The sequence below is a fragment of the Trachemys scripta genome, chromosome 12 (assembly GCF_013100865.1).
Source record: "Trachemys scripta elegans isolate TJP31775 chromosome 12, CAS_Tse_1.0, whole genome shotgun sequence".
NCBI lineage: Eukaryota > Metazoa > Chordata > Testudines > Emydidae > Trachemys > Trachemys scripta.
In genome coordinates, this window is record NC_048309.1 from 17,199,780 (window position 1) to 17,212,060 (window position 12,281).

At 42.3% G+C, this 12,281-nt stretch overlaps 1 protein-coding gene across 3 annotated transcripts in view; it reads right to left on the bottom strand.

The window, feature by feature from the left end:
• ARFGEF2 (ADP ribosylation factor guanine nucleotide exchange factor 2) overlaps positions 1–5,100 on the bottom strand; it is a 58,445-nt gene extending 53,345 nt beyond the window's left edge. For 2 of the 3 annotated variants that reach the window (XM_034787920.1, XM_034787919.1), the window contains exon 1: positions 4,805–5,099. In XM_034787920.1, the coding sequence (XP_034643811.1) occupies positions 4,805–4,943 (139 nt within the window). In that variant the 5' untranslated portion in view covers positions 4,944–5,099. Of the gene's footprint in view, positions 1–4,804 lie in introns of all 3 variants that reach the window. The other variant, XM_034787921.1, reaches the window with a different exon arrangement.
• Between the last annotated feature and the right edge of the window lie 7,181 nt (positions 5,101–12,281).

Sequence of the window (12,281 nt, forward strand, 5' to 3'; positions counted from 1 at the left end):
CCTGGAGTTGGAGCGCGGACCAGTAAGTTTTTGCCTTGAGCTGGAGCGGAGCCGGAGCGGAGCAATTCAAAAATTTAATTGCTCCAAATCCCTGGAGGAAAGAGTCTGGTTTCTGGTTTTTAAATGACCCATATTGACTATGTTGGGGTTATAACAGCTGTTATACACCCACACACACACACACCCACCCACCCACCCACACGGGAAGTCTAGTGAAGACAGTGTAAAACTGAGGGGCTTTGTTTCAAACACATGTTAATTATTATGTTAACTAGCTAGATTGTAAATTGTATCATACACCACACAGATGTTTATTAAAGGTCACTGCAGCTTAAGGTTAAACAGAACAAGCAACAACTGTGCAGTCCTATCTAACTTTGATTTTAGAGTCAATTTAATAAACGTGTTCACACACAACTAAAAAGGTGAAGTGTAGATACATGTGAGATTTCCTATGCCTTCACCCGCTACTAGGCTGGCTGCATAGTTTTGTCATTTAAAAATACTGCCATGTCACTTTAATGCAACCATATGCATGGCTAGTCTTGTGTCTTTCTTTTAATTACTGCCCTATGTTTCATCTTGTCTATATCCCATTGTAAGCTCTTCTAAGCCTGTGTTCCAATACATTTGTAAAGTGCCATAAATGCCTATAGTATTCTATAAATGCTTATTATTCAGCTATTTATCCCGACATTCTGGATACTTGTCTATTTTACACCAATTTTCTTGAGTTCACTGTCCTCCAGAGAACAGAGTCTCTGTTTAAAGGCTCCATTTCTCCCATTCAATTTCTCCTGGGGTTTACAAGCATTAAGGGTACAAGCTACTATTACAAGCACTGCTGAAGCAAGTCTCCGAATGAAGGAATCATTCAGACTCCATTTATTCTACACCCAATACCATACAACTCAACTCAGAAAAGTCTACAGAAACAAGTTGCTACAGATAACAGGCAGGACAGTTCTCGCCCCATAGATGGTCCTGACATAGTTAGGAGCATGACTGGAAAGTCCTTTCCTTTCATTCCTGTCTGGACTCCTGTTTAACATACAACTTAAACATCTTCACAGTATGTTTCTCATTTCTATGATGAGCTTTATGCTAGACATTGAGAAGCTCTTCTGAGAAAACTGCAGGTTGCTGATCTATTTGTAACCAGGGAGAGTGGGAATCTTGTTAGAAAATCATCAGTTACCAAAGACTTGAAATTACAGAGCAAGAGTACCTCCACCTCTTTTGACAAGAATCACCACAACATTCAGGGGCAATTCACATGTGAAGGGACATTTTCTCATCAACTGATTAATGTTACATACACATTTGGTTGATTTCAAATTTCACAGATGAACATTATTCCCACTGTCAAAATATGTCCTCAAGCTTAATAGAAGAAAGTCCAGCTTTTCACAGTTCCTTTCATATTTTTATAGTACAGCTGTGGAACTTCTCAGTTACTTGTATACATTCAATTTAGGAAGATACAATTATGAGAATAATTCAGTTATGGGACCTGCAGAATATCAACAATTTTATTTTCTAAATCAATTTAAGGACATGTGCATTATCTTGTCAAGGCTCAAAATCCCACACATTAAAAGAACAGCTATACAATTTAAAAGATTTGAATGTGCCCCTCAAAAAAATCAAGACAAGAGTAATAGGGGTGGGATTTTAAAGTTAGAGAGAAAAATTAAGCTCCCAAATTTAGTGCTATCGGATTCAAGTTTATTACACAGGACATAGAAAGTTTTATTGAGGGGTTAAATATCAAGATAGTAATCAATCGAACTAAATGATTATTTAGAACAATGGAGTAGCAAACCTCACCCCCTCCAGTTATTTAGAACGAGAACCCATCATAAGTGCACCATGTTCTCCACAGGTACAGGTAGCGTGGGTCACTGATATATTAGTGTATTGTGGTCTCACTCGCTATTTTATGCTCTGGCATGCTATTAATTGAAGTATCATTAAACAATAAAGATCTGTTAATAAATTAGTATTCTAACAAGGAATTTCAAAAGAGACAGTTGACAACTGCATGATGTTAGTTACACACAAAACAAAATTCATCTTAATTCACTGAGCTCTTCTTTCACTAGATTAGCTCTGCTGGCAAATCATTAATTTAAAAAGAGTGCTAGATTATTTCTTTGATATTCTGCAACACAATTATAGGAGTGTTTAAGATTTGAGTGGCCGGAGAAAACAGGTCTCATTAACAACAGAAGTCTCTTAACAATTCTGCAGCCTTATTCTCCCATAGTAGTTCCCTTGGATTAGGCAGTCTATCCTCAATTTCTCAGACTGCAAGGGTTGTGTTACTTCCACACTCCCCAGTGCATTTCATACTATACATACTTGATAACTGTTATTTAAAGAGTTTAAGATTCATTAATTATGAATTACACCAATGAACTCCAATGTAACTTATTTTTCTTCACCTGGAATAGAAAGGAGTTCATCTGATATGGAGGAAAATTTAGTAAATGAAGTATTAATACCTGGAAGTATAAATAGAAGAGAATGTATTCATGTTGCTGCTGAAAAAGTTATTTGGCAACACTCACCAAACATAACTTGTAGAGATTCCTTCAATGTAGCAACCAAGGCTCTACATGAGCAGCAATAGTTGAGCAATAGATTATCATCTGCCCAGGCCAATTTTGTGCCTGACACAGGTTTGGAAACAAATGTCCAAAAATGTGAAGAGTCAGCTTCATACCAACCATCACCACCAGTTTTCCCCCAAAGACAGTCTATATGCAGTGACACAAGAACTTAGTTCCAAATTCATTTATATCACTCTTATCAGAGCCTGAGCCACAGGGAATTTTATTAATAGCCCTAGTGTCTTTGACCGCACCGCTTTAAGTGCTTTTTGATATTCTGCAGTTTGATAAAATTGTCTAGTTTCCTTTTGTTAATTATTCACTAGTAGAAATAATCCCGTGAAAGACAAGTACAATGAAATTGGGTTCCCCCCCATAATTAGCATCACAGGATTTCACTTTTTTGTTTTACTTCAAGTGTCAAATAGTCAAACCAAGATCAATACATCTACTGGTAGCTAGTACTGTATTACTCATATTATTATTATCTCTTGTTTATTAAACACATTTTTAAGAACTAGAAACATGCTATTTATCACAGCTATTGCATCTTACTACTTTAGACAACAGGCCTACAACTGGATCAATGCACACTCCTGTGCCTATATACAAATCCAATTCCAGGATGGGAGCTTTAGATTGTGAACTCTTTGGGGCATAGATTATTTTTTCCATGTGCATTTGTACAACACCCAGTACAATGGAGTCCCAAATCCTCACTGGGGTTTCTGAATCTGGGGTCGCTAAGGCAATATTTATAATACTACCACCACATAACAGAAATAGTCAACTTAAAAAAAAAAAAAAAATCAAATCACACGTATACCTGATTCCTGATCCCACCTCCCAGTCTACTGTTAATACAATTAACTCCAGAATATTTCTATAAGGCAGAGCTGGGGTGGAGTGTGTCTTTTGGGGGGGGGGGGGGGGGGGGGGAAGGAGGGTATTTACATAGTGCACGGGACAGCACTTCATGTCTAGTCAGTTTCATTGTTTTCCCTGCATACTCAATGATTCTTTCCACCTATTATGTATTTCACACAGCTCTAGGGGAAATACACTTAAAAAAGAAACAAAACAAAAATAGCAACACTTGGTTTTACAGTTTTTGTGGCTTTACAAGTACTCCAGGGTAAATATAGGACCTGAAACTTAACTGATTAAAAAAATTCAAGTTCATGTTATCCCTTTAAAGAACACAAACAAAAGAAGTCATTTTGAATATAAAAACTGGACTGGTTGACCAAATGCCATTCCCTCTCCTGCCCAAACTCTAATTTCCATTATCCTATACACTGTAACTTTCCCAAAATCCATTAACTTGGCTAATATAGAAGATTATTATTTGAAGAATAAAAAAAGATGTCAAAGAATTATCAGCTTGATTGACAGAACTGTTCTTAAAGTTGATAGTTTTTTGACAGTCCCTCCTGGTTTCCAGCTGTATAGCCCCTGAACTAGTTTAAAAAGAATCTACAGACAGCATTTAAATTTTACATTAACATCAGAAGTAAATCAATTGGACCTTGTTCTTTTCTCTGAGTTTAAAAAAAAAAAAAAAAAAAAAGCCTCGTTTTCCTTCCCCCAAGCAAATTTGTCCAGAGAATAACAGAGTCTCTAAGAGTCAGGAAGATCCAGAGTCACACTGTTTGCTCACAGACCAAAGAGGATCCAACGTGGCCGATTAACCTGCAGAATGGTAACTAATGACAGTCGCAGTCACTGATAATGTCACTGCCCATTGGCAGAGACGGACTGCACGCTGGCTCTACGCAGCCGGGGGAAGTAGGGAACTCCCAGCCCCGGCAGGGCTCGCCCAGCCACACCTAGGGCTGGCTCTCCCCTACCGGAGCGGGGGCACACAAAGGAAATGGCCATCCCCCAAAGGAAGGCTAAGTGTGACCCTGATCCAAACTCACCTGGCGCCACCTGTCGGGGTCCCCGCAGCTGCCTACGAGGGAGAATAGGCCCCCCAGGGAATACAGGAGACCTGGGGGCGATCCGGCTCACCCTCCGCCACCTGTCAGGGTGCCCGCAGCTGCCAAGGAGGGTGAATGGGCCCCCCAGGGAATACAAGGGACCTGGGGCGATCCGGACTCACCCTCCGCCACCAGGCTCCCCGCAGCTAGCCCTCGCCGCGCGGGGGCGGGGGCTTCCCGGGGAACAGGGCCCAGGCGCGGACTCACCCAGCGCCACCTGGCAGGCTCTCCGCAGCTGGCTGTACGGGGGCCGCTTCGCCTCCTTCTCCGCTAGGATCTTCTCCAGGGCCCGGGAGACGAACATGCTCTTGGTGCGGGTGTCCTGTTCCCGGGCCGGGGGCTGCATGGCCGAAGGCCCCGCCAGGGGAGGCGAACGGGGCTCAGAGGCTCCGGCCGCGTTGGGGCCCCATGATCTAGAAGAGGCGCGACTCCCTCAGCAGCGGCAATAGCGCCAGGGACACGGCGCCGCCATATTGGATCCGTCACGTGACTCCTCCAACGCTACCTTCCCCCGTCTTCCGGCGTGACCTCTGACCCCCCACAAAGTTGCCAATGGTTACGAGAGGGCGGGGGTAGGAAAAGGGGAGGGGCCGGGAGAGTGGGTGTGGCCTGACGGAGAGGCGTGGCCGTCGTGTCTGGGTTGATAATAAGGTCACAACTGGGGGCCTGCAGAGGAGGAAAGGGGAAAGCCCCTCTCTCCCCCATTTCACACTGCTTCAGCCATTACTGCAGGATTGGCTTGGAGTCTCCGGGAATTAAAGATTAATCTTTAATTTAAAATTGTGTCATGTGATTAAATCTCCAGGAATACGTCCAACCAGAATTGGCAACCCTAATAGTTACCCATGCTAGCTCGTATGGGTATGCCTAGCCTCTGCTACGATGGCAGCGTAGACATAGCCACAGTCAGGTGGCACCAGTGTGGCACCGTCACCACAAAGAGAGAAATGTCACTGTGATAGGAAGTGACTCCGCATGCCACACCTCAACACCATTGCTTCTCAGTCAATGATATCATGTCATAAGCCAGCATCACTACCTCTTAGGACCTTGAGGTAGGTCCTAAGACCTTAGGACCCAGAAGGACTCCTGCCACAGGGCTGAACCCCCAAAATCAGAACAGAACGCATTTAGGTGGTAGAGAGTCGTGGTTTAGCCAGTGAACGTTTGAGGACATTTTGTTGCAACTGTAACGCCGACAGACCCCGGTCATCTGCAGGTGGGATTGAACTAGGGAACCTCTAGAGCTTAGTGCGTGAGCCTGTACCGCATGAGCTAAAAGCCAACTACCTGTTAAATTAGTCTACTCTACAGCCTTAGCTAACTCTCTCTAAGTGGTCTTGGTACCCCTGGGACATAACACCACACACAGGAGGTGTGTGGGTTACACAGTGTCATCACATCAAATCGGCAGCACATTCATTGCCATATAATATTGCAATGTGATTAGGTCTGCTCCGAAAATGTTAGGTATTTTATGTAAAAATAAAAAATGTTCTAAATTTGTCCCAGATTTGTTTTTATTTTTCAGTGAATCAAAATGAAAATTTCAAATTAAAAAGTTCAGTTTCTATTCGTATTGAAAAATTTCATTTGTTTTGGGTTTGTGTTCCCTTTGAGTAGAACCCTAGAAAAGTAGGGCTGAAAGGGAATTCAAGAGATTATCTAGTCCATCCCCCTGCCCTGAAGCAGGACCAAGTATACCGAGAACATCCATGACAGATGTTTGTCCAACCTGTTCTTAAAAACCTCCAATTATGGGGATTCCACAACCTCCCTTTGAAGACTATTCCGGTGCTTAACTATCCTTATAATTAGAAAGTCTTTCCTAATATGGAACCTAGATCTCCCTTGCTTCAGATTAAGCCAATTACTTCTTGTTTTACCTTCAATGGACATGGGAACAAAAGATCACCTCCTCATAATAGCCCTTAACTTATTTTAAGACTGTTATCAGATCCTCACTCAATCTTCTTTTCTCAAGACTAAACATGCCCATTTGTTAAATGTTTCTTCATTGGTCAGGTTTTCAAATCTTTTATCATTTGACTTCCCTTTTGTCACAGCCAGATCTAGTAATCAGAGCCAGAATCAGCAAACACGAGATAGGAGTCAATCAGCTGGATCAGAATACCAGAAGGTCAGAAGCAGAAGACAAAATGGAGGCCCAGATCAGGTGCCATGAAATCAAGCCGAGGAGGGGGAGCCACACAGTCCAGGGTAGGCTAGAGGCAGAATTGCTCAAACAGCTTCCTGTTCCTGCTGCCAGTCAGCCACTCTGGGACTCTGCCAATCAGACCTCAGGGGTGGAGCTTCACATTGGGAGTGGGCTTCATGGGTCCCAGGTAAGCTATTGCCAGTAGGCTGCCAGATGGAGGATAGGAGTGTGGTTGCTCTTGTGGGCTACATTCAAGCCCCCTGGCTCCTGACACCATTTTCCAGTGGGAAAAGGGAAAGAAATGGGAAAAAAACAAAATATTAATTTTCTATTCAAATTGGGGGAAAAAATGAATTTTTTTATTTGAAATGAAATTAGAATCATAGAATCATAGAATATCAGAGTTGGAAGGGACCTCAAGAGGTCATCTAGTCCAACCCCCTGCTCAAAGCAGGACCAATTCCCAGCTAAATCATCCCAGGCAGGGCTTTGTCAAGCCGGGCCTTAAAAACCTCCAAGGAAGGAGACTCCACTACTTCCCTAGGTAACGCATTCCAGTGTTTCACCACTCTCCTAGTGAAATAGTTTTTCCTGATATCCAACCTGGACCTCCCCCACTGCAACTTGAGACCATTGCTCCTTGTTCTGTCATCTGCCACCACTGAGAACAGCCGAGCTCCATCCTCTTTGGAACCCCCCTTCAGGTAATTGAAGGCTGCTATCAAATCCCCCCTCATTCTTCTCTTCTGGAGACTAAACAATCCCAGTTCCCTCAGCCTCTCCTCATAAGTCATGTGCTCCAGACCCCTAATCATTTTTGTTGCCCTCCGCTGGACTCTTTCCAATTTTTCCACATCCTTCTTGTAGTGTGGGGCCCAAAACTGGACACAGTATTCCAGATGAGGCCTCACCAATGTCGAATAAGAATGGGAATTCTTATTAAATTAAATGAAAGCTTTCTAATCAAGACTATTTAAATGTTTCATTTCAATTCATTTTGTTGAAAAATCAAAACATTTAGAGTAAATTAATAAAATTAAAATGCATCATCGTGTTGGAGCTACTTAGCTACTCATTTATATAAATGTCTCCGTAGATAGTAGAAGGTTTGTATTTGGGACCAGCCCTGCACAACTGATCTTATGGGGGAAAGGGGAGCTCCAAAACCCTAATGCTACCAATGCTGGCACCTGTTGGACTTTTGAAAACTTGGCCTCATTTCTTGCCCCAGGGTTTGTGGGGATACGCTATTACATGCCTATCTGATATTATTTAAAATGTGTAACTGATCTGTGGGAACCATCGGATCTTAGATATCCACATAACTTCAGTTGCACCCAGAAACAGATGCAGAAACAATTTAATGTTGTTTGTTATTTGTATGCACAAAATTATGAATACTGAAAGAGAGGCAATTTAACACAATTCTGTTCACTTGTTTAATGCCTTTCATCTCATGATCTCAACATACTTTATCAGTATTAACTTTCACAGCATTATCCCTATTTTATAGATGGGGAAACTAAGAAACTGTAAGGTTGAGAGACTTGAGCAAGATCATACAGTGAGGTAGGGCCAGAGCTGAGATGAGAATCCAGGATCCCAGACACCCAGTCTCCTTTTGTAACCCATAGGCCCCTTCCTCTCTAATCTCTTTATCCTTTGGCCTCAACAATAGAAGCCCATTGTGACACACTGTACCCCATGTGATACCCTGTATCCCATGTTCATGCATGTCATATGGTTATTATATATTATGTACAAAGTATGCCTGGTGAGGTATCATTTGAAAACTCACAAACTGCTGAATATTATTATCCTGCTGAAATGTGTGTAATATCACTGCATGTAAAATTGTGAGATTTTGCTATATGATTGTTACTGAAATATGCTGTAGTTCTGGGTAATGCCCTCAGACCATTTTCACAAAGGCAGATTGGCACGCCAGCTGGGCGCTAAAAGGCCAGTATCTGCTTAATTGGAGAATCACCACCAGGGGAGTTATAAACAAAGTATTTACAATTCACCTGATGGACAGCTTGCAGAGGATGTACGCAATGGGACTGCTGACCCCATGACCCAGTAAAGACTTTTCCAGTACAAGGGGTCGGAATATAAGAAGTGGGGGAAAGGCCTCTGGCCACCTCTACCATCTCCTCTCCTCTCCCATGACATCAACAAATACCTAAAGAACACTGAATTAAGAGGAGTGGTCCCAGGCTGGAAAAAGAAGCAGCCTGTGAAATGAATTATAGCTAATGGTGAGATAACCTATTTTGTTTTTAGAACTATTAGCCTTGGTAAAGTTTAGGAATTAGATTGGTGTTTTATCTTTTTATTTCGTTTGTAACCAATTCTGACTTTTATGCTTTATCACTTGTATCATTTAAAATCTATCTTTGTCTAGTTAATAAACTTGTTTATTGTTTTATCTAAACCAGTGTGTTTGGTTGAAGTGTTTGGGAAAACTCTACTTAGGTCAATGGGGTTAGTGCATATTCATTACCCTTTGTTGGAATGACAGACTAATTTATGAGCTTGTGGGCTACTGAGCAGTACAAGACATACATTTCTGGGATATCAGGCTGGGACTGGGGGATATGTGGGTGTCGTCTTCTATCTATTCATGAATGGCTGGGAGAGCATTCATGTAAACATCTGGGAGTGATGTTACATACTAGTGGCTGTGCATGAGCAGGCCAGGAGTGGCTGTTCTGACAGTAAAGCAGTGTAAAAGGCACCCCAGGCTAGAGCGATAGGGGACACAGCAGTTCAGTAGTCCACGTTGTACCTGGGGGAATGTCACACTTATAACACCCAAAATGATCTCTGGATTTTAATGTATTCCTATGGCTACCCCTACTGGGTGCTTGAGCGGCTACATGAAACATTTGTCATCATAGAAATGCAATGAGCTCAATTGTGTCAGAAAAATTACATGACATTTTAGACAAAAAAGTGAAGAATGTATACTATCCAATTGAAACTACTGGGGCAAATAAGGTTTTCTAGATTGTTATATGAGTGGGAATATTTCCAGGTCAACAGGGCTTTTACTCAACCCTTTCAAATGGCACCAAAGTGTCCTCAAGCAACAGGACTTTGATTTTTTCTTAACCAAAAGACACCATCAGGAGTCCAAGGTTAATATCTTTCTGAGGCTCTGGTTCAGTACTGACTTGGGAAAGAGTGACAGATGCTTTGTGACTAATCCCACTGCCCACAGGCCAATGAGGACTGTAGACTCAACCAGCACTAAAACAAAGAACTCAGAGGGAGTAGAATCAGTAATAATGGAGGATCAGAAGTGGCAGATGCAGTATTTAGTGGAGATCATTTTAAAGCCTGCTCCCATAAGAAGTCCTTGGGTTTTCTTTGGAGATCTCCAATCCAAGAATGGATACAGTATAAGAGTGATTAGCCATGAGATCACAGTCTATTGTAGGTGTGAGTGCAAGCAAAACCTATTAGTTATCAAAGTTCTCTTGCAGCTAATAGTAGGTTTGGCCTTTTGGTGATAGGATGGAAATACGTAGTGTAACAAAAGGGGAGGCTATATGGAAAGGTTAATATCCTCCTGGAGGGACTGTCTGCTGAAGTTGTTGTAGGGCAGCTGATGGGTACTTCCCTTTGCTTGAAATCAAGAAGGTGAATTTAGAATGAGTTTCGGGGTGGGGGGGGAATGAAGTAAATCAAAAGTTGCACATGTATTGGATTTATCTCACAGTCAAGAATCAAGTCCCCATCCCACAATCCCCAGTCCCTCCATTCACTGCCCCTTATCAGATCCTCCCCCAGAACATTCCTGAATTACACTGTCTTCTTGGCTGCCCAGCTGTTGCTCTTCTTTTCTGGGATAATAATATTTAACTATCTTAAAGGGAAGATGGTTGTGAAGCTGCATTCATTAATAATGCTCAAAATGCCCTGAGACCTTTGAGGAAGGATATTAAAGGAGTGTGAAGTTTTCTTATTATTTTAACCAAAGGTCTGTACATAGACAACAGGTGCGACTCCCCTCTGTTGAGAGATGCTGTACAATTCCACAGAGAAGGCCAGCTGCAGCCAAGAATAACAAACAAATGTCCTGGCACAGGTAAAGGTAATGAAAGAAGAGAAGTGATTTCACACATGAAGAAAATTAAATTCCCATTTTAAAAGGCCTTAGTCCCCTGACGGAGAGCAGGAGAAAGGAAATGGCTTAAAGAAAACTAGTTTTTATTAGCAAGGGGCTGACATTGCAGTTTTAAAGCGACTAAGTTGTAGATCATATACAACAGGAAAACCCACCTGCTCTGGAACATTAGATCAGCATCAAGTTTTCAGGAAAAGTCCAAGCTGATGGCTATCAGAGTGACTCAGGCTAAGTGTGCTAGGATAGAGAAGCAGCCTTCACTACATCATCTTTGGCTCCAGCCGAGCGCAGTACACTGCCAGATAATTATTTTGGTATGTTAAAGGTACCTTCTAGTGGAAACCTGAACCCAGAGCCAAGCACACAAGTAGGTGCTAAAGTCATTTACTAATTAGGTTGTGCGGGGTATTGATAAAATAATACAATAAATAGAAAAAACAAATGCAAATGATATTTAGTATAGTAAAATAATGATAAATAAGGAAACATTAAACTGAGAAAAAATGTGATTTACCTACAGTTCCAGAGGCCAAGTCACTGTAACCGTGGCATTTTCTGGTACTGTGTTTGTGACATGCCAGAACGATGTATTCTAGGGCAGGGATTCTCAACCTTTTCTTTCTGAGGTCCCCTCAATATGCTATAAAATCTCCAAAGCCCACCTGTGCCACAATAACTGTATTTCTCCATATAAAAGCCAGGGCTGGCATTAGGATGTAGCAAGCAGGGCAATTGCTCAGGGCCCATGCCACAGAGGGAACTGCAAAGCTAAATTGCTCAGGCTTCAGCTTCGAATATCAGGGTTGGAAGGGACCTCAGTAGATCATCTAGTCCAACCCCCTGCTCAAAGCAGGACCAATCCCCAGATAGGTTTTTAACCCCACTTCCCTAAATGCCCCCCCTCAAGGATTGAATTTACAACCCTGGGTTTAGTAGGCCAATGCTCAAACCACTGAGCTATCCCTCCCCCCAAGTATTGGGGTTCAGGGCCCAGGGCTGCAGTCCTGTGTGGTGGGGCTTCAGCTTTCTGCCCTGGGCCCCAGCGAGTCCAATGCCGGCCATGCTTGGTGGACCCCCTGGAACCTGCTCACAGCCCTCCAGGGGGCCCCAGTCCCCTGGTTGAGAACCACTGTTTTAGGGTGTAAATGCTGTAGCAGACAGGAAGACTTATTCGAACAGGAGGACTTTGGAAGCTACATATCATGGTGATGGGAAAATTAGAAAGATATAGATTAATAATATCAAGTAAGATTAAATTAGATTGTAGGAACTATAAAAAATGTTTAAAAGATGGAGTTCATTGCAGGATTGAAGCTTTAATTTAGGTTTAATTTTCTGCTGAAAGTCCTCCTGCAACCTGGTAATTTATGTGTTTAGTTCAGGTTTTCTTT